At 39.0% G+C, this 23,265-nt stretch overlaps 1 protein-coding gene across 3 annotated transcripts; it reads right to left on the bottom strand.

Annotated features, from left to right (window-relative positions):
• Positions 1 to 5,205: 5,205 nt before the first annotated feature.
• On the bottom strand, positions 5,206 to 22,664 carry tdh (L-threonine dehydrogenase). Of its 3 annotated transcripts, none has more exons than XM_052024613.1 (9): positions 22,562 to 22,664; positions 20,022 to 20,214; positions 18,279 to 18,321; positions 17,790 to 17,860; positions 17,552 to 17,701; positions 17,182 to 17,354; positions 15,033 to 15,123; positions 7,042 to 7,311; positions 5,206 to 6,520 (listed from the first exon to the last, which is right to left on the bottom strand). In XM_052024613.1, the coding sequence occupies exons 2-9, from the start codon at positions 20,203 to 20,205 to the stop codon at positions 6,381 to 6,383; spliced, it is 1,122 nt and encodes a 373-aa protein (XP_051880573.1). In that variant the 5' UTR covers positions 20,206 to 20,214; positions 22,562 to 22,664; the 3' UTR covers positions 5,206 to 6,380. The 3 variants fall into 3 exon arrangements, with proteins under 3 accessions (XP_051880573.1, XP_051880574.1, XP_051880575.1); XM_052024614.1 differs by having other exon boundaries at positions 22,444 to 22,588; XM_052024615.1 differs by lacking the exon at positions 22,562 to 22,664 and adding an exon at positions 21,269 to 21,287.
• Positions 22,665 to 23,265: the final 601 nt, after the last annotated feature.

The raw sequence follows: 23,265 nt of genomic DNA, 5'->3' as shown, positions 1-23,265 counted from the left end.
ATGTGTTTGGTAATTTCCAGAGTTCTTTCGGTTTGCAGAGGTCTACACAGAGTTATGTGGTGGGGCTAAAGGATTGTTTGCTGCACTTGAAGCTTTAGCACAAATCAGATTGGGTGCATTAGTTTGCAAAACGCTTAGAATACAGCATGACTGGAGTACAGGCCATCCCCGGGTTATGAACACCCAACTTACGGACGCCTGTACATATGAACATATTATTGTTAAATTCAAAAGTCCGACGTACATACATATATTCTTTCCTACCAATGGCAGAACTAGTTTCATCTCTCTCTCCACTTTAATTGTTCTTTCTTATCAGTCTGATGTGTTTTAGATGCCATTCATTACAACACTGTGGAGGTATGGTTATCACATCGAGTGATTTCTGTGTATTTTCCGATTTATGGACAAAATGGACCTCAGGATGTCTGTAAAAACGGAACCTGTTCATTATCCAGGGATGAATGTATGAGTAGAGGACAAACAGAACAGGACAGGCTGCTGGAAGGCAAAGTAGTGGGACTAATAAAAAGGATCTCAACAGGAGGCCATTTCTTTGAGGATGTTCAGGAGCAGTTAAGACCCAAGAGACTGCAGATGCTAGAATATGGAGCAACAATCTACTGGATTCCTGATGCAGGGTTTCAACCCGAAACATCAACAATTCCTTTCCTCCCATATATGATGCTCGACCTGCTGAGTTCCTCCAGCAGATTGTTTGTTGCTTCAGGAGCAATTCTCCTCAATGAGGAACTGTGTGTGAGACATTAGTGTTCTTTCACTAAAACCTGTCACTTTTTCCAGACTCAACTGCACTTTAGACCAGGCTAAGGAGTGCTGTCTAGGTGATCATGCCAAATGAATTTTATGCATCTGGATCTTCCAGGCTTGAGCTGGAACATTTTAAATACCTTGTTGCTTATTATTCTTTGATGCAGGAGGGACGTCACTGATGCTCTCTATTCGAAGGTCACAGAGCACATTCCATTCATGAAGGAAGGTGTGAGGTCATGCACTTTGGTAGAAAGGTTCAAAAAGCAGATGATTGTCTAAATGGAAAGAAACTGCAAATGATGGAGTAGGGAGGAATCTAAATGTTCTTGTGCATGGAACACAAAAGTGAGCATGCAAGTGCAGCAAGTACTTAAGAAAGGGAGTCACGGTAGTGTAGTATGCTCTTACGGCCCCAGTGACCCAGGTTCAATTTGGCCACCGTCTGTAATGAGTTTGTATGTTCTCCCCGTGTCTGCGTGGGTTTCCTCCCACATTCCAAAGACGTACGGGTTAGGAAGTTGTGGGCATGCTATGTTGGTGCTGGAAGCGTGGCGACACTTGCGGGTTGCCCCCAGAACACTCTACGCAAAAGATGTATTTCACTGTGTTTTTATTACATATGACTAATAAAGATATCTTAATCTTATATTGGCCTCTTTTGCTTGGTTGGAGGTAAACCCAGCACTTCCCAAGCTACCCACCTGCCTGCCTTATCAATAACCTCCAGCCCTCTCATGGCTGAGTCAGTGGGTCGCACATTGGCCTCATCAGCCACCTCATAACCCACAATGGAGTGGAAGCACAGACCTACCCAAGAAAGTTATTGTTGTGCCTGGTTTATACTAATTGGTCTGGCAAATGCTGACTTATGTTTTTCTTGTGAATACTGCTTATATGATGCTATGTGCCTGTGATGCTGCCGTAAGTACGTTTTTCATTGCACCTCTGCATATATTTCCTTGTGCATATGAGAATAAACTTGACTTTGAAATGCATATTACATGTGTATAATAATAGTTATTGACTTGAGCAGTAAGGGTGACACATTATTTACAATCTTGAGTATATGTCATTAGATTTTCATGTAGCACAAAAACAGCCCCCTTTTGCCCACCAAGTCAAGGACAATCAGCAGGCACCCATTTGCACCAGTCTTACATGAATCCTATTTTATTCTCCCCATATTCCCATCACTTTCTCCAGATTCTCCCATTCAGCCATACATTAGGGGCAATTTACACTATCCAATAAACCTAGCAACCTTCCAATAAACTGTAATACTGGTGGCAAAATAGTCAACAGCAACTCCCTCTTGTTATGATTTGCATGGTCGACTAATGGTATTAGGAACTGGTATATGAGATTGAGCAAAAAACAAACTGCAGTGAATCAAAGGAATCTGTGGAGGCAAAGGAACGGTTGATGTTATGGGTTGGGACCCTGCATCAGGACAGAGTACAGAGGAAAGATGTCACAGAGATCCAGGGCAGATGAATGGCATCTCCATGAAATATTTGTCACTATTTCACCAACTGCTTATCCATAATTTTTTATTTTACCTGTGGATATGAAATCCTTTCCTTTTTTAACCCAGAACAAGCATGGTATGATACCTTATGTTGCTTTATTGGATTTAATGCAATAGAAAGCCCATGAAATGCCTTACAGGATCATTGTGTGATATTTGTCTCTGTGCAAGCATGTTTATCCCAGAGGTTATAGGATAAAGCCGCATCTTAGAAATTGATAACATAATCATGGCTGCTCTTTTAGTTTGACTACTGCAGGAGTGATGCTTTGTTGAAAGTGTTTTTGTACATCTGCCTGTCTAATTGCATTTAGTTACAGATTTGTACACCACAGAAACAGGCCCTTTGGCCCACCATGTCTATAGCCTTTTTGCCCTTCTACATTAATCTTATTTGACCACATTATGCCTGTATCCTTTTAGTTCTTGACTATTTAAGTGTCTTTCTAAATGTCTCTTAAATGTAATGATTGTACCAGATTCTGCCACCACCTCTGGCAGTGCATTCCAGATAGCAACCACTCTGTAAAAAAACTTACCCCTCAGATCCTCTTTAAAACGCCAACCTCTCTCTCACCTTAAAGTTATGCTCTCATGTTTCTGACACCACTACTACGGGAAAAAGATTTCAACTATCCATCCTTATCTATGCCTCTCATAATCTTACATACCTCTGTCAGGTCACCTCTCAGTCTTCTTCCCCCTGCAGAAAACAAGCCCAACCTATCCAATCTCTCCCCACGACTAAAATCCTCCAATCCAGGCAAGAATCTGGTGAATTTCTTCTGCACTCTCCAGAGCATTCACATCCTTCCTACAGTGTAACTAGAACTGCACATAATACTCCCAAAGTCAAGTTTATTGTCATATACACAAGTACATATATGCACAGGTGCAATGAAAAACTTGCTTGCAGCAGCATCACAGACACATAGCATCAGATAAGCAGCATTCACAAGAAAAACAAACTAAACACAACTGCTAAAAGAAAGAACATAATTAGAACAACAAAAAAAGTCCAGTTTAGTGCAAAGCGATCAAAGCGGTCATGGTATTGCTAAACTGTAGTGATTAGGATTTTGCCAGCTGGTTTAGGAACTGGATGGTTGAAAGGAAGTAGCTGCAGTCTAACCAGTGTTTTGTAAAGTTGCAACAAAATGTCCCAATTCTTTTATGCTATGCCCCAACCTATGAAGTCAAGCATCCCATATGCTGCCTTCACCACCCTATCCATTTGTGTTGCCAGTTTTGGGGAACTATGGACTTGGTTTCCTAGGTCTCTTTCATCAGCATTTACTGTAATGTCCTACCCCAATTTGACTTCCCAAACTGCATCACCTCACACTTCCATCTGCTAATGCTCTGCCCAACTTTCCAACTGGTCTGTAGCCTCAAGTAACCTTCCTCCCTTTCCACACTACCACCAATTTTCACGTAATCCAGGAACTTACTAATCATGCAGTCCTGATGCAGTTTTGACTCGAAACGTCTACAATTTATTTCCTCCCACAGATGCTGCTCGACCCATTGAGTTCCTCCAGCAGTTTGTTGCTCCAGATTCCAGCATCTGCAGTCTTGTGTCTCCAACTTACCAATCATACCTCCTGCATTCACATCCAAGTCATTAATATATAATCACACACAGCAAAGGTCCTAGCATTGATCCATTATTATTATATGTTTATTCGAAGAATATTGTGTTCTCTTAGTTTTCTGGCTAAAATTCCCTTGCATCACATTATCTGATCATTCATCGCACTAGCTATTTATGCAACCCGACTTGCGTTTGTTCACAAAACATGAGACAACAAAAGAATTATCTTTGACACATTATCTCTTTTGTTGTTAAAGATGCTAAAAGTGAAAATTCTATCACATTTTATTTCTGATTCACAACTCAAGAGTTTGTAAATAAAATGTAGCCATTTCATAAGACTTGCCTCAAAACATAGCTTGCCCGAACTTAGCATCAGAAGATGCCGGTGCTCTGGGGTCTATCAACAGAAACTTGGAACACCTTGTGGGTTCAGCTTCCCAGCCTGCTGCATTACTTGGTCTAAGGTGGCATGGTTGATCCCAGAGTTATGCAAGCCAGTGCCATAGGTGAGGCAACAATACTAATCCACAGCACATCCAGGATAAAGCAGCCTTGAACATTTATTTCTTACATTCATTTCTCCAACATATCATAGCTGAGCCTGTACCATTTACAAGATGCTTTGTAGTGAATCACCAAGGATTCTTTAATACCCAGACAACAAACTGCAGAATTCAATGGGTCAAGCAGCATCTAGAGGACAAAAGTATCGTTGATGGTCCTGATGCAGGGTCTCCGCCCAAAATGTTCACCATCCCTTTGCCTCCATAAATGCTGGTTGACTCACTGAGTTCCTCCAGCAATTTGTTTTTTTTTGCTCCAGATTCCAGCATCTGCAGTCTTTTGTGTCTCTGCTTTTGTTTTTTTACAAACAGCCTATTTGAAATGTACAACCTTGTATCACTTAGAACAATGACTTGGAGAGGAACTGGCAGCCGATGGTACTCCCAAGCTAAACAACATTCCGAAATGAAATATTAATGTTCCTTTATTGTAATTGGGTAATGAATGCTGACCTTCCCAAATAAGTACACATCCAGTAAATACATAGAAATATGGAACTGTACTTGTCAAAAAGATATCCTCTCTCTGTACCGTACCCTAGTTTTTCTAGCAACTTTTCTCATCCCGCCACAGCTCTTCTGTGGTGTTCCTCTTTCCCCATAAGAGTCAAGTATTCAGTGGATTTCCCTTAACTCTACTTCCTTCAAACATCAAATAATGAATTGCCCTTGCAAGCTTATTATCCTAATTTCTATTTTGTTTTCTCTTGCTATTCGCAAACCCATTAAATCAACATTGCAGGTTTTGTGAATGGAAATTTAAACACAAGGGTTTAAATCACTTTTATTTTCTAGATGTTTATAAAGCAGAAAAAAATGTTCACAAAATAGGAACTGCAATAAAACCTGAAACTTAAAATACAATATGAAATTTAATACAGATATTACTTATTTCTTGCAAAATAAAAACCAGGCATCATTTTGCAATGAAGTTGACAACAGTAACTTGTGCATCACCTTTGAAGTTTGGAAATGGAATCCACAGAAGAGTATCCAACCTTCATTTTATCCATGACTACTTTAGAATAGAGCAAAAACAAAACATTGGCTAAACTCAAGCATGTTCATGCTAAGACATCTCAGAAGCCATTGCAAAAACAACTGATCATGAAATGCGATGACAAGAAAATTACAACCTCAACACAAAATATATTCAGAAGCATGTGCACTACCTCCTATATTTCTACAATGATGATCATTCATCACTGTAGTGCATGAGAGTATAATTCTAAGCAACAGCGAGTTCAAAAATTCTATAAATGTTAATTCTGTCAAATACCAATCTGTATATCAATATTCATTTTGAATATTAAAAATCTTAACTTTTTGGAAACAGCATACAATTCATAATATCTTAAACAGAATGAAATAAATAAACTGCAACCAAAGTAATGATGAGACTCAGCTCAACTGCATCAAAAATATTGATGGATCAAGATTAATTCATGAACTACATGGATTTTTTGTTGGGACAATAAAACTGAGGATCCTAATTACACTTTCTTTAAAGATTGAGTGAATCTTCACTTTCCCTTATCCCCCCACCATACATACCTTACCCCAGGGTAAATCAAACATCTGAAAGTTTAGAAATAAAACCTGAAATAAAAGATTTTGACCTAAATTTTGACTGACTTTTGGTAGCAACACTATCTGCAGACCAAACACATCAGCAATGCCTTCAGCAGCCTTGATGAAGTTTGAATCAGTTAAGCCAGTTTATCAACGCTAATTATTACTTGAATTTTCTTTCCATGAGATGTACATCAAATCATAGCTGTCAGGCCAGTTCAAGTACAGATGAAGGATTATTTACACAAAGTGATCAAAGTTTTACAAATTAACTACCGCAGAAAGTTCTATGTACATTGGATCCCCTTGAAGATTCTGGTCCTTCAAAATTTTCACTCTTCCTTTTCTAACTTGCTTGCATCAGCTGTCTGTCAGTTGTGCTGAAATTTAGCATAGTAAACACCAGCTCAGGAAGATCATATTCATGCTTCCATCCCCAGTCTTGCCGAGCATTGTGGTCATCAAATTCCATTGGCCAGCTATCAGCTAAGAACAGAAACAGCTTTCAACATTTTTAATATTCTTCATGCTATGACCAGTAAAATTATCTCACAGTAATATTAGGACATTCATCTCTTGCCTATACAGTAAGATTCATCTTTTAAGCTAAGTGCAAACATTTTAGAAAATATTTTTGAAGTACAGGACTAGTAAGTTGCTGTTAAAAGTACAAGACCCTGAGAGGCCAAGAAACTTCCTGAACTTTTATATAACTGTACATTATATACTCAGACTCAATAGCAAACTAAACAGAGCAGAGTTGGTACAAACAAAAAAGACAACCAACTTGTTGCAAGTCACTAATCCATGATAAATAGTATTACTAAATATTAGCCCAGGTTTTATACCAAGAGTAACAGTGAGGCTAAAAGCACTCTGTTATTATGGAGTAAATCAAGTGGCAACTTCCAAAATGGGCAAAAGAACAGTTAAATGCCAAAATGTAAAGCTTAAGTTACCCTGCTACTCCACAGGCTGTACTATGATGGTTCTGCCGATAGACTTACCAATCTCCTGGCGAGCTTTATCAACTTTGTAAGTAACCTTAAGGTCAGACAGGTGCTTTTGGACTTCAGCCACCAGCTCTTCAGGAGTAAAACTCATAGCACTGATATTATAGGTTCTCATTCTGAGCTGCTCTGCTGGTGCTTCTAGGATTTCCAGTGTTGCACGCAGACAGTCATCAATGTACATCATGGGGAGCTTTGTGTCAGGCCTCAGATAGCATTCAAATTTTCCTGTTTTTACAGCATCATGGAAAATTTGAACTGCATAGTCTGAAAGATAAAATAAACATCCAGTAATTGAACAAAGCCAGCAACCTTTCACTCTTCAGTTAAACTACAAAACATTTACACTCATATCTTATTGTATGGATTTGAGCTTGGAAAACTGCTGGTCATTTTAAGTACTCAAGCTGCAAAATTCAACAATTAACTTCTTAAGAAGGTGAATCCAAGTACTTTTCAAAATAGCTCTAAACTTGAACTAGAGTCATACAACACACAAGCAGGCCCTTTAATCCATCATGTCCATGCCGACTATCAAGTACCCATCTACTATAATCCCATTTCCAGAATTTGGTCTGCAGCCTTCTGCACTTTGACAATTCAGGTGCTCCTCTAAATACCAAAGTGTTGTGCAAATACTGTCCTCTACCCCCAAACCTCCTCAGGCAGAACATTCTGGACTTCAACCATCCTAAAAACAAATCTTCCTTAGATACCCTCTAAACCTCATGTTCTCAGTAATCTCTGCCCCTCATAATTTTACACATCTTTATCAGGTTCCCCTCGGCTTCTTCCACCAAGGAAAACAAACCCTCTCCTTCAAACTAAAGGGCTCCAAGCAAGGCAACATCCTGGTGAATCTCATCTGTACCCTCTCCACTATAATCACATCTTTTTTTTTACAGTGTAGTGACCAGAACTGCATACAATGGCCTAACCAATGTTTTATAAAGTTGTACCATAACTCCGCTCTTATATTCGATGCGCCAGATAATGAACCCTTATGCCTTTTTCACCAGATTATCTGTCTGTGTTGCCACCTTCCAGGATCCTTGGAGTTATACACTAAGGACCTTCTGTTCCTCAATAATAGAACCCCACCATTCATTGTGTATGTCCTATCCTCATTAGTCCTCCCAAAGTACATCACCTCACATTAGGTTAAATTTCATCTGCCAGTGTTCTGCCTATCTTACCAACTGATTAATATCATACTGTAGTCTAAGGCCATCTTCCTCACCAATCTACACCACCACCAATTTTTGTGTAATCTGTGAGTTTACCACATTCATATCCAAATTGTGAATTTACCTAATTGGTCATAAGCTTCATATAAACAACCTCACGCCATCACCCTCTGCCTCCTATTACAAAGCCAATTTTGGATCTTAACAAAAGATCAGAAATCAGGGTGATAAGATTTTTAGACAAATAAAACATTAAGAATTTGGTATTTACATTTTCTAAAGTAAAGTAAAAGAAATGCATATTTGAGTGATATCTGAGTATGCAGGACAAAAAATACAGAAAGCCACTTGGAATAAAAAACCATGATGCTCTTTGGAATAGTTTGCTAATTTGTAATCACAGCTCTAACCAATTTCATCACGGTAAGCCGAAATAGAAACTAAAATTAATTTAAATGAAAACACTAAAATATGATGCACTCTTGATTGGATTGATAAGTTCCCAACATGTGTTTGCCTTTATTCTCTAAGATCTTTGATTTTAAGTTCTGGATGTGAATAATAGTGTTGATTATAATTAAAGTAAATACTATTGTATAGTGGGTACTTAATGCACCAAACTGTTATTAAAATCTTCCCAGAAATACAGATCAGGAGAGTCCTAAACAGTGTCTCCAAACAATACCAAATCGATCCGTCTGCCAGTGGTACAATTGGGTTCTGTAATCTTTGTAATGGGGGAAAGAGGAGGAGCCTGGTTACCTTCTTCTGATCGTTGGCAAGCCAAACCCTTCCAGAACTCCGTCAACCAAACCCTCCCTATGTTTCTGCCTGACTGATCTGTTTGATATCTATAATATTTGAATAGGCTGATACTACTCACAAATAAGGTTAACAGTGGAATGACAGTTGAGCATGTAAGTGGACAACAAGCTTTCAAAATAATGAGAAGATGGAATTAAAAGGCAAAAAATTTAGTTGAAAGGAGATGGTTCTGTTAAAATGATTTAAAACTCAAAGCAGTTTCACATGTATAGCCTTTTGAAGAACCCCAGGAAAGTAAAATGACAATAAAGGAACAAAAGGATAAGGCCAAACTTCATGACCATGAAGCTACACAAAAAATATGAAGCACAACAAGTGAAGTTTCTGCACATAGGATGTTTTGTAACAGATTCCCAAAATAACCAAAACATGCTCTGCCTTCTTGGGAAACCTAGTAAACTTGAAATTATGTAGTAATTTTAGATTTGCATTGTGTTATGTACAAGAATACCATGTGCTATTCTTGTACATAACACAATGTACATAACAACCTTGTATGTAGGTTTTTTTTATCTATTTAATATTATGTTCACCGTTTACCTACAAGGCAAATTCAGTTTTATTATGTACTCAAAATGTATGTAATTATTTTAGTATTGAACTCCACAATATTCCTACAATTCTGAAAAACCCAAGACTAAGTTCTAGGTTCAATGCAGTTTTGCAGCATTTTACTAAAGAATAGCTACAATTTTTATTGAAATTGCTAAAATTACAATCATGTTGATAGTGATTGACAAACTTGCATTCAGCATCTACATTGCAAGGATCAAGGAGCTTTATAAATCAGGGCAAATAAACCAGACTGAAATCAGTTAAGAGTGACTTAAAGTATGGTTGAAAAATGAGGGTTGATTTTGTTTTACATTGATGAAGGGTGAACTGAAAGGGGAGGAAAATAAGATCCATTCACAAAGTGCTTTGCAGCTCAGGTGTTTCTTGAGTTGTTGTCACCATTTTGTTGGAAACACGGCAGAAAAAGTGTACCTAGCAAGCTTCTTCAACTTGATAATGATCAGTGTATGTGGAAGTCTAATTATTGACCAAGAGATGGCAGGGCAGGCAGACGGTGTAGAGGTAACCCCTCTGTTATGTATCTATAACATCCTTTGCATTCACCTTAAAAACAAACAAGGCATCAGTTTAACATCCTCCAGCAATGAAATGTGCATTGTTGCTTTGGAATATAAATCTAACTTTTGTACTTAGATAGAACCTGAACCCACAAACTTCTGGTTCAAATCCAGTTTAATTACTAACTAAAACAATGGCTAAAACCAATTTAATAATAGAGGGCAGTTTAGAATAGCAATGTCCACTTAGTTTATGGAGGAAAAATAGATAATGTCTATGTATTGAATACATCCTGTGCTTTTGTCTTGCTGAAAGTTGAGATGATGGAGGAACTTGCCCAGTTGATTTTTTTTTGAAAAAAGAAACACGATTTCTGAACAGCTTTTATTGAAGGCAACAACTTTCACCTAAACTGCTTTGTGGTACAGCAATAGACATCAGTGCCACTGGTAATTTCTGCTGCCTGGACAAGGGTTTAGTAGCATCTGGAACGCAAGAGCTAGAGTCCCACTTTACTTGAAAGAGTTGCTCATCAAATTCTGGCTGCACAAGACCTCCTGGTGTGGGTGGACTGGTGAGCTGGTCAAGGGATCTCTGTATTAGTCAAATCCTGGATGGAGGGAAGATGGCCAGCAGGCTCTTTGTCCACTTGTTCCGACTGCCTAGCCCTCTTCCTCAGTTATCTTTAATCCCAATAATTTGCACCACAAACTCCTATTGAAAGAGATGGAAATAGCCTTGTGCCTTCTGTATGTCAGGGATCAGAGAGCAAATAACTTGGCTTGTTCCAAGAAGTTTTAATTGTCAAGTTTATCTAAGAAAATTCTCTTTACTCTCAACCTATTGTTGATCTGTTAAAATGATTGCAAAATGAATGGTGCAAGATGTGCAAATTAATGGGTGAATCAACACTGATTCAGATTCAAGGAGGGGAAAAATTTTGAGAAGTGCCTATTTAAAATCTCAATTTGAAATTTAAAGTCCTTCAATTAAAGCTTAGTGAGGCTCCACACTTGTAATGATTGAATTTCAAGTGCCAGAGAGGCTGACTAGCACAAAATAATAATTAATTTCCTGTTGAAAGTATACTACCACTTGTAAAAAAAAGATATCTTTACTAGTCACATGTACATCAAAACACACAGTGAAATGCATCTTTTGCACCAAGTGTTCTGAGGGCAGCCCGCAAGTGTCACCACGCTTCCGGCACTAATATAGCATGCCCACAACTTCCTAACCCATACGTCTTTGGAACGTGGGAGGAAACCGGAGCACCCGGAGGAAACCCATGCAGACATATAGAAAATAAAACTTACTTCAAAAGCAATTTTTGGGCAATTACATATCAACTGCATAACTGTTGGTTGGTTCCTACATTTTAATTTTCTATATAGGGGCCATCATAGGTACCATTGTCATCAGCCCAAGTTTAGCAAAAGACAGACTGAGACCCTATTTGATTTGTATGAAACAACTTATTAATTTATCATTTCTTACCAGTGTTTTTAAAGAATCAAAATCAGGTTTATCATCACTGACATGTTGTGAAATTTGTTGTTTTGCGGCAGCAGTACAGTACAAGACCTAAAAATTATTTTAAGTTACAAAAGTAAATAAACAGTACAAAAGAGGAATAATGAGGTAGTGTTCATGGACCGTTCAGAAATCTGATGGCAGACAGGAAGAAGCTGTTCACTGCCATTAAGATTGAATAGGGTTGAAAGATAGAAAGTGTGAGCATGAACCTCCACATTTGTGCATGACCAGAGTGACCTGTGTGTTCATGGTGACATCCACATGTGCGCCAGGTCTACGCAACAAAGCCTGGTCTCCAATCGTGGACTTCCTTGCCAAGGACCAAGGACTCATTCCATTAATTCACTGATGATACCCAATGGCAATGAAAGTAAGCCATCCTCAATCCCACAGGACACCAAAAAGCAGTAGAAGCAATAACAGGTTTGGAGAGAAGGGTGGTGGAAGTCCCAGAAAGTGAAACAAGTTTGTTTGTGCCTTATCACTAAATGACAGTGTTTGCACAGCAGCCTGTGGTCAGAGATAAGGAGCTTTTGAGGAAGGAAAAAAAGATGTACAGATCTGGAAATGCAAACCATGAAAAGAGTCAGAAGACAGCAAATATCTTAAAGTTAATACGCCACATAGTCATTTAAGAGGACAGAGTTGTAGAACAGGTTATTCTCATGCTAAAAAAGCCACACAAATAGCACAAAAAGCCAACAATAGCATGTGTTTTGTTCTAACAATAGACAAGCTAATATAGGCAATGTTATTGGAAGAGGAAATAACAGCTTTTCACAGGAGTCTCAAAAGTGCATCAAGTCTGCTTCAGCCTTGAGTAGGGCTGCTGGGTAGCTGAAAATATACTTTTTGTTCTAATGTTGAACTGGAAGGTACCTACTCATTTAGGCCTTTTGAAGTACATTAGGATTGGTAATGCTTGTTCTTAATATATGCATGTTGACTGTTGTGCAGTGGACAGTTTTATAAAGCAATATGTGGATAAAAGACAACCAAGGAGAGATTCTTGGAATTCTGGAACAATGCCAAGGAAACAGAAGCCATTGCCCATGATTCACCGGCTATATTTACAGAACCTGTGCAATGTTTGAAGGAGCAGATCCACCATGTACACTTTAAACTACTGTCGTACCTCAGTACCATCATGTGCAGTCCCTTAAATGAACAAGCACAGTAATGATAGGGAGAAATGTAAAGTATGAAATAGTAGTAACATTCAGTCACTCAACAAATCCCAGTTAATAAGCAATGTAGAAGGGTATGGTGGGAAAAAACACCAGGTGTACCTAAGAACTGCTGAAGAGGACTGAATGTGCATCATACAACAAAAGCAGCATTTGCCAGGCACAGCCAAGGCAACCCTGCAGACATATACAAAAACTCTAATCCTGCCACTACCAGTCATGAATGGTGATGGACAACTATAATGGCTAAATGGAAGAACTTTAAGAACATGTCTATCCTCAAAGGTAGAGCCCACCAAATGTCTGCTAAAGACAGGACCAAAGCTTTTGCAACAATTTGCCAGAAGTGCCAAGTGGACAATCTATCTCAATTTGCTCTTCAAGACAAATGAGAGCATTGTATACAGAAAACTCTTTTGGACCAAGCATCACCCTGGCTGTGGCACTGAATACAAAGAAATAGTGGTGTTACATTGCTGGCACCCTTCCAACAACATGGAAAATTGCCAGGATATATCCAGTCTACAAAAGCTAGTACTAATCAATCTGATTAATTACAACTAGTCTATTCTCAATCATTAGCAAAGCAATAGAAAGGGTTATTAACAGGGCTACCAAGTGGCACTGACTGACAATAATCTGCATCCCAATTCTCAATTTGGCTTTTGCCAAGATCACCCATCTTCAGCCTTGGACTAAATCTTGAGTAAAGAGTATTCAAAAAGGGGAGATGAGAATGACTAATCTCAATAATCAGGATAGCATTTGACCAAGGGGTGACATCAAGGAGCTTGGAAATCAAGGGGAAAACTCACCATTGGCTGGGGTCACACTAGTTGATGATGGTAATGGAGTCACCTCAGCTGCAAGAGTTGCAGACAACCTTCATATGCGAGGTTAGTCACTGAAGATTGCAGTTTGTTTTTCTTAGAATTCCATTTGTAATTCCTTAGAAATTGAAGCAGCTCATGGCTGTGTACTGCAAGACAACCTACCCCATAGTTCAAAGGCATTACTATTGCCATACTCCAACAGCTTTCTGGGAGGTTACAATTGACCAGAAATTCCAACTGAACAATCCATAAATCCTGTGGCTTGGAGAACAGGCCAGGAACTGGGTTTCCTGCAATTAGTGAATCAACTCACCAATGACTTTCTATTTTCTTAAATCCAAAAATCAGGAGAATGATGGAATACTCTTCCCTATCCTGGGTAAGTGTACTTCTAATGACATTTAAATAGCTCAGCACCTTCCAGGACAAAGTAGCCCACTTGACTGGTACAAAATCTATTCAAGCATTCAGTCCCTCCACATTGAAGAAGAAAGCTAATGCAACATGGCTGCATCTGAATAACCTACAAAATGCACAGCAGTCGCTGAAGAACCATTCTGCATCAGGTTTCCCTGATCCAAACATGCAATCCATAACTAGGCAAATACAGTGATGCTTTCAAAAAATAAAAACAAAATCCTCCAATAGGATTTAAAAATACAAAGCTTTATATAATAGCAATGCAGCATTAGTAGCAAGCACGTCAGACAGCATATAGGTAAATGTGGATGGTACAAATTTCTAGGATCAGTTGCAATTTGCTGCAAAGGTCAATGCAGCAGAAACTGCATGAACTAAACTACTGAAACTCAAACTCTGAAATATGCTTTATCTGACACTCCAATTCAGGTCTTGCTAACCGTGTAGTGGTTAGCACAATGCTATTACAGCTCCAGCCACCAGGGTTCAATTCTGGCAATTGTCTGTAAGGAGTTTCTACGTTCTCCCTGTTCCTCCGGGTGCTCCGGTTTCCTCCCATATTCCAAAGAAGTATGGGTTAGGAAGTTGTGGGCATGCAAGTGTGGCAACACTTGCGGGCTGCCCCCAGCACACTGTATGCAAAAGATGCATTTCACTGTGTGGTTCGATGTACATGTTATTAATAAAGATATCTTATCATCGCCTTCAGTCCAGCAGGAAAGTACTGCAGATGCTGGAAATCTGAAATACAACAAAATACTGGAAATACTTAGCAAGTCAGGTACCATGTGTGAAGAGAGAAGCAGTTATCTCTCTGGCTCTTTACAGCATTTTTTTAAAAAACGTAATCTCATTTTAAATGTAAGCCCATTTTAACCTTAGTGCATGACTTGAGCATTGACATATAAACAACAAAATTAACAAACCTGTTGTACCCCCACCAGGCTGGGTGTCTGCAGAAATTATGCCAGGATACCTCAAACATCGGAAGTCCAGGCCATACTTGTGGTGGTAGTACTAGTGAGCAAACACACAATGCATTATAAAATCAATATATACCCAAGTACAAAGAAAAATGTTAAATGAGAATCAAAACTATTCCACTTAAAAAAAAACCCACACAATTAGTTAAGTGCCAGAATTCAGCTGCGTTTGACCAAAGCTGCTTTGATTGCACTTCTGATTATTCCAGTTTCTCTTGCTATTATAGTATCTTAAGTCTAGGATACTTATCAAGTTTATCTTCTAAACATTGTTAAAAGACTATACCATGCAACAGTTTGCAGATGATTTCAGCTATTAGTAAATGAGAAAAAGTTAAATGTTAGATTAAAAGGATAATTGAGGACTGAGATATTGAACAGATGAACATAGTATAGAATGAAACATGACTATTAAGCCATTCTGCTATGCCTTCCGTAATCCACACGAATGCTGGTTACGTCAGATCGTGTGGAATTCAAATCGATTGTGTATAAAATTAAACTATTAAGTCCCTCCTCCAAAGCAAAAAAGCAAGCAAACTTTCATAATTCCTATCTAACGTACTAAATAAGTTACCTTTTTTAAAAACATTCCTTCACGTATTCTATACAATGTACAATTCCCTTTCTACAGACCTTTACATGAAGAAAAGCAATCAACTTGTAATACATGTTCTTGAAACCCCTCTTTCTTTCCCTGTAACTTGTATTAACTTGCTAATTATGAATTAGCAGATGTCACAAAACTGCTCTGAATAATTCCCACACATTTTCCTATTTTCTCCCTGTGCACCATTGCTAATGTAGTTCTAAATCTCATCAGCTGACTTATTGTTAATTCGAGGGCATACTTGAAGCTTCCTTGAAGAAGTTCAACATTCCCACTGACTCCTGGGAATCTTTGGCCCATGACCACTCAAAAAGAGTAGCAGCATTCCAGAGGCATTGAAAATGAAGACCATGTGTCAGGAACACAGGAAGCTCCACCTAAGTGGTGGAAGGAACATAGCCCCTCACAAATTCAAAACCCCCCTCCCCCATCTCCTGCTCCATCTATGGAAAAGTCTGCAATTCCCACATTTGTCTCATTAATTTAGTGGGTTCTGAGGTGGTTAAAGTGAAAGCAAGTCATCCTTGATCCTGGAGGGACTACCCAAGAGGAAGAATTCCATGTTTTTTTTAAGAAAGTTCGATGTGAAGCAATTCAGCACTAAAATCGACCTAAAAACCATGCAGATATGCAATGGATTGCTCATTAATTTAGTCACAACAGTCAGAACTAACAACAATTGAGGTCAACAGCAGATCAACAACATTAAAGCAACAAAGAGTACAGCATGGAAGGAGGTCACTTGGCCCAATGAATCCACAAAAACAAAAGTAATCTGGCCAGTCCCATTTCTATGCTCTCTCCCCAAAACCCTGCATTCCCCACCCCCCCCCCCCCCCCCCCCCCCGAGTAGTTATCCAGTTCCTTTTTGAAAGCAGCTAATGAATCTGCATTCATTATCCTAACACCTGCTATGCATTCCAGATCTTAACTGCTCTGCATAAAAAGTTTTAATTCACAGTATTTTTGAAACTTTTAACAGACTTCCTTTGTTCTTTGTCCTCTTGTTCTTGATATTTCCACCACTAGAAACTTCTTTCTATCTACTATCTAGATCCTTCTTGATTTTAAACACCTCCATCAGATCCCCGCTCAACCCTATCTGTTTCAAGGAAAATCCCAGCCTCTTTAATCAAGTGAAGCAAAATAAAAAATATCATGCAACAGATTTAAGTATGTGTACAGCTGTGAACATTATCCTGGCAAAGAGGCTCATGGAACAATGCATTCAAGGTTAAGGACAATGGAGGAAGATAGACAAAAAGATCAATGAGTCGATTAACATTTTCTTTTCTGGTCCCAAATTAGAATGAAGTTGAAAAATAACTTTTGCCCCAGCGTCAACAATTAATGAACGATGTATATTCAACTAAAACAGTAAGTAGTTTTGTGTTTTATTAGGAGGAATTTCTTCAAAGGAGTAGAAAGATCAGGAGAGAGTTCTTTTGAAAAATTAAAATTCAATCTTGAAATGCTACATACCTCACCCATTAACTCTGCATGAACCTTAGAGACTCCATAGATAGTCCTAGGTCGCTGTACACAGAGATCAGGAGTTGGATTTCGGGGAGACGTTGGTCCAAATGCACCAATTGTGCTGGGAACAAACAAGCGAAGATTATGTTCAGCTGCAATATCCAAGACATTGTGCAGACCTACAAACAAAAGATATTTGTAGTTAACATCTGAAAAGCACAATTGATAAAGTATTTTTGTTATGCTTAAGTGAAGCCTGAAGGGTAAATGTGTCTACAAACATGGGTTAAGTTATGGTGAATCTTTTCAACAGAGTAAAAATACTTGTAAAGACATAGGTGCTTTACAGAAACCATAACTGTCACATACTTCTTACCTATTATATTGACACTGCGCGCCAGAGGTACATTTGCTTCCCCGACAGCACTCAACAAGGCACTGTAGTGAATCAGCCATGTAATACGATTATTGACAACAATTTCACGTAGATTCTTGTAGTCCAAAATATCAGAATATATAAATGGCCCTGAACAAGGAAGACAAAGTTTCTTAAAATTTTATGTTATCTTTTCAGTGCTGAAAGGTAAACAATTTTTAAATTATTGAGTGCTTACCACTGTGAAACACGTGATCTGGGGGTTTTCTGATGTCAGAGAGTATTACATTGTTTTTACCAAAGTGTTTCCTGCGGAAATAATTAGTAAACTTTTTTTGACAAATGTTGCAAAATGAAACTTTAGCTTAATTAATGCAAAAACCCTTCCCCCACCAATACAAAAATGATCTGGACTGAAGATGTTTTTCTACCCACAAGATCTTCCTTGTTTGAATAAAATATGTTGCCGTATGTTTACAAGTTCCAGGTATACTTCGCCAAACAAGTAGTTTCACTCTAACACATGTGGAAGTAACAACACTTTGCTTCCACAAGAAACTTTTGTATGGTATGGTCTTTAAAAATTTTTGTCACTTTTTTTGTTAATTTGCAATATTGAAAAATAATGAAGTGAGCTTCAAACACTGCAGTTTTGACATACTTATTATTTGTTACATATACATCATTTAGCCCTTTATCATTCAAATGTAATGTTACAGTTACGTACCTTAGCAATTTAGCAAGCCCTACACCAAGCTGTCCTAACCCACCTGAAAAACAAAACATATTATGATTATCTAACTGAAACATTGCACTGAGGGGCAAACACCATGAATCCAGCGTGGTCCTGATTGCTGCACGTTGATAAGGAAAAAAACTCTTAGCAAGGCAGCTCTGGGTGATACCAGTGAGTACATGCAACACTCTCTTGATAGAACAATATCCATATATACGAGCTAACACCCTATTACATACCGTTAATTAAATTGCTCATAAAATGCAAATATTTTATTTGCCTAATAATGCAACAGAGCAACCACACAGAACTGCAGTGGAAACTACTGCAGTAACCAACGTATTTTGAAGCCATTTAAATGAATTAGCAATACTATGAACCCCAGACAGCTTTCTTGTAAAAATCATGTACGAGTTATGTTTATGTTTTTCTTGTGAATGCTGCTTGTGCTGTGTGCCTGTGATGTTGCTGCAAGTAAATTTTTTATTGCACCTGTGCATACATGTACTTATGCATGTGACAATAACCTCAATTTTGACTTTGAATTTTGCTGTGAACATTTTACAGGTTGTTGGGCAGCAGAGCAATCATTTGTCAGATACAACAGGATTACTTGAACATTGGAATGGAATAATAACTTAGTCATGCCATGACTACTATTACACAATGCCAACTGCAAGTCCTTTGTAAACAAGTTACCTTTGTAAACAGTATACATAGTCACACCTGTTTGTCAAAGACATGACAACTGCTCAGGGAATCTCATATCTTTGTTCAGGAATAGTGAAAACAAATTTTTATTCAATTTGTTTTAAATTGGTAAAACACAGATCTGGATTGTTTATGTCAAATACACATGCATAACATATAGTCTCTGTAATGTTAATCCAAAGCAAGTGAGGCATTATCATAACTTGTACAATAGTAAGTTGTTCTGCACTTCATGAACTGTTGCATTTTAAATTTGAAACAAACATACACAAGAACACAAAAATAGGAGCAGCAGCTCCCTCAAGCCTGTCCTGTCATTTAATATGATATTGGCTGCTATTTAAATATATTTTTGAAACAACTCTCTTATCTTTTGATTATATATTGGCAGCAGTATTCTGCAGGTCAGTGCTGTTAACAAGGTTATAGATATCTATTACTGTGGGCATGAGTTTACAAAGGTTTAGAATGAGGACAACAGCAGATCTGGATTAAAAACTTTACAGTTGATAGCTCATCAACATTATTTTAGCCATCTCTTGTCTGGGTTGACAGAAGGGCTCTTGCAACTACACTTAAGTGTCACTGAGATATGCTTAAAATATTAGTGGAGCTTTGGCCTCAATTATTCAGTGACTCATACCAGAAATGCCCACAAGGATCTGGCACATCAATCAACTTGTACATGGCAATAAGAATGTTAGAATCAAATATCCTAATGGCATTCATAGCTACATTTCATACTCGAGCACAACTTGACCAAGTTGTCAGTGGGTGGTGCTGACTATCATGAAATAATTTAGTCATGCCATGACAAGGTCTTCAGGAGAAAAAAAGTCAAAAAATAACTAAATTTGTACCCAAGTTTTAAATTCTTTTGATTTGTTCATTTCTGTCCATTTTCACTTTTGTTAAAGTTTAGACATACTTTGGGAGTTTCTTTCCCACAAAGTCATATCATCAAGTAGATTAAATTAGTGTCTAATTTCACATGGAGATTACCAAAAGACTGAAGATACATACCAGTGATAAGAACACGGGGGTGATCCGATTCAGTAAAAGATACCGAGTGAAAGCTAGCATCTGCATTTATTTGTCTGGGGCTCCAGCTCATCAGCCTGCAAGTCACAGCAGGAATCTGGCAACTACAACCATTGCTTAGTAGTGCCTGTTTGGCAACCTTGGTCAAGTTCCTAAAAAGTGGCATAATTCACACCTAAACAAGAAAGGATGTAAAGTTTAGTTATGAGTAATTCGGCACTACATTCCAAATATGCTCATTAATTTCTAAAACAATCTTCATTAGCACACTCATATTTGAGTCTACAACAGAAGTTCAAGCCCGTCAGTTTGTGTCAGTGTTTCTGTCCAGTTCATCCCTTATTACGTCCTTCTATGCCTTTCCCAATGAATACTTACTTATCTGGTTCCACCTCAGATGTATCTATTACTACTCACCTCAACTACTCCTTAATCACAGTATACAGTATTCTACATTCTAATTACTGAGTAAAAAGGTTTTCTCTTGAATACCCCGACCTCCAATTTTGGACTATGCTCTTAAATTCAAACTTTACTTAGTCAGAACAATCTAAACATTATACTTTCTTTTGCCTGCTCATCTCAGCTGTAATCAAACCAAATTTTATTCCTACATGCCTGTGTAGATAGGCAGCAAAAAAAAATTATCTTAGCAAAGACATACATTTCTCATAACCCTCCATTTGACTCAACTATACAAGATTTCAATCTGTAAAACGGTGCATACGTGCACACTGTCAGTCAGGATTACGATTAACATTTAATGGTCTGAAAAATAAGTCACGAAGACATAAATGATAACATGCAATGGTAGTTCAAAGTGAGAACAACGTCAATAAATGTCTTTTGTTACAGTAGAACAATATTTACCTCACTTTACTGCCAACTGATAACATAGACAGCATCACTGCAAGCTGACACTCTCCTGAACTTTTTGAATGCTCACCAAATTATTGCCTGACGCAATGCAATTCCAGTTGAAGTAAATATTTTTCATAGAGCAAAGCCAAAAGAAACTGATCAAACTATGTCATGCACGTTTAAAAAAAACTGCAGCCTATCCTACATAAAATGCAGCCCACACAACCATTTTCAATATTGATTTTTCCCAAATTTCTTTTTTCCCAGTCAAAATGCAACACGTCAGATCAAATTGGAAATGACTGACAACAATTTGCCTACACCATGTTAATGACTTAACCACAGTAAATGAAACAATACAAACAAACCATTGGAAATATATCATCCAGGTCAAGTATCTTCATTCTAGTTTTCTTTCTGTAAAAGAACCTTTCAGTAGCACAATGTAGTCAGACCTAAAGATCTGCAGACACTGCAAATAAAACCCAGTGAAATAAATTGTAATTTTAAAAGCTTTTAAAAGAATCAGCAAGAATGTCCCTGCAGGGTAGGTATCAACTCCAGACAGTTCCACAGAATGAAGCCTCCCCTCCAAATACTGGTTACTCTCACAGTTTAATTTATTGCTTTTCCCAAAAAAAATGCTTCACTGGAAGGGCCAATTTGCACAAACACTTCGGCAAATTTATACTAATTGAAACGAAAATTGCAGTTCTGGAAACCAGAGATAAAACAGAACATGCCGGAAATAATATGACACCATTTGTGGAAAGAAAAACGGAGTTTTAGGTCGATGACATTTCATCAGATTGGCCATTGTCCTAAAACGTTTGCCGTTTCTCTCCTCACGGACACTGCTGCCCCGCTGGGTATTTCCTGTACTTTCCGTGGTTCGACAAGGAGAAGAGGGACGGGGGCGGGGAAAGCTTGACTTTGCAGTCGGCTGACATTATGACCAAACTGCACATAGATCCCTGCGTCACACATTCGTGTCTCCGCGTCACCTTGGTCCTGCATTCCAAGTTTAGTTGTGATGGAAGTTGTTTAGCACATGTTCAAGCGTTTAAAGTTACTGCAAAGGTTCCCTGCTCCAGCCTGACTTTAACGGTATCTCGGCAATGTCCCGTCCAGTTCAATTCCCAAACAGTGGGCTCTGAAAACAGCCGGCGACTTAAACAGGGACGAAACAACGGGAACCCCGAGGGCAAGCACAGGAGGTGGACGTGGTACCAAGGAGCCAGCAGCACCATCACGGATGAGTCCGGCAGCTCCAGACCCGAGCCCAGCACCGGCGCAAGTGAAGGGACCGTTACCCGCCGGCCCGGGCCCCGCTCAATCGCACCCTGCGCTGCAGCCATCTGCTATGCCATCCCCCTGGGAGTCGAACGCACTTCAACCCGCTCCAAAACCAGCGCAGGTCCTGAAGCGGATCGAGCCCACACGTTAACTCCCTTCCTCCCTCCCCGGATGCTGCCCGACCCGCTTTGCACTAACAGCTTTTTCCCCTTTTTTAAAACGTCAGATTTCCAGCATCTGCTTTTACATTTTTGTTTTCCCGATCCCTCGCAGGCAGCCAGATCCATTGGGGAAGGAGTTGTTTGTAATGGATGCTCTCCTGATCCCAGCTTGTGCCCAACCCACCGCCTGAGGTTCCGTCCTACCTGAGCAGGCGACCTGCCCAACTGCCCTCCACCGCCTCGCGACTTGGATTGCATCAGCCGCCTTCACGCGTCTTTTATCCCGCGGAACTGTGCGCCCGTCTGAACTATGATTGGCTCCTTTTGCCGAAGCCTCAACGCTCATTGGTCCCGCTGGAGAAGCCTCGATGTCAATCATCTGGCCGTATCCCAGCGACGTCGATCCACCCGCAGTATCCTAGCAATCCAAGGGCAGGTCCCCACGTGGCGCAGGTTGATGGATTTGCTCTGACTTTTCCACGTCGTTTTCATGGCATTCCGGCTGCCGCGATAGGGACATTGCTCCGTCGCGTTGAGCACAGCCCTAATAAATTTCACATCGTGCAGGTACAATTAACAGAGACGCCATGTGACGTTACAATAGGTTAGAGAAAAAGTACTTCCCCTTTTATAAGTGATTGTTTTATTAGCATTCGACTGAAAAAGACCAATTTTTACTAGACTTACGCTCCAGAGTGTAGTTTGTTTATATCAAATAGTGCAAATGCGTAAGAGTGACCTACGGATAAACCAAGTTAAACAAACTCGTCACTAATAAGGATATTAAGAACTTCTCGAACGTGATTTCCTCTACAGGAAAGCTTGCCGAAGGCCGGGTTAATACCTTGCAGACGACCTCAGAACCATCCACAAGTGTGATCCTGATCTTCAAGTTGCTCATTACTTCG

Source organism: Pristis pectinata, chromosome 10 (assembly GCF_009764475.1).
Source record: "Pristis pectinata isolate sPriPec2 chromosome 10, sPriPec2.1.pri, whole genome shotgun sequence".
NCBI lineage: Eukaryota > Metazoa > Chordata > Chondrichthyes > Rhinopristiformes > Pristidae > Pristis > Pristis pectinata.
Note: the sequence above shows the minus strand (reverse complement) of the source record. Positions and strands in the feature narration are given on the sequence as shown.

What these genes read in the sequence shown, in the direction of transcription:
- tdh (XM_052024613.1), bottom strand. Translation starts at nt 20,205, where the DNA reads ATGCCACTTTTTAGGAACTTGACCAAGGTTGCCAAACAGGCACTACTA. An exon ending in GGGCTTGCTAAATTGCTAAG is followed by an intron (nt 17,861 to 18,278) that starts GTACGTAACTGT and finishes TTATTTCCGCAG; the next exon opens with GAAACACTTTGGTAAAAACA. An exon ending in AGATCACGTGTTTCACAGTG is followed by an intron (nt 17,702 to 17,789) that starts GTAAGCACTCAA and finishes TTCCTTGTTCAG; the next exon opens with GGCCATTTATATATTCTGAT.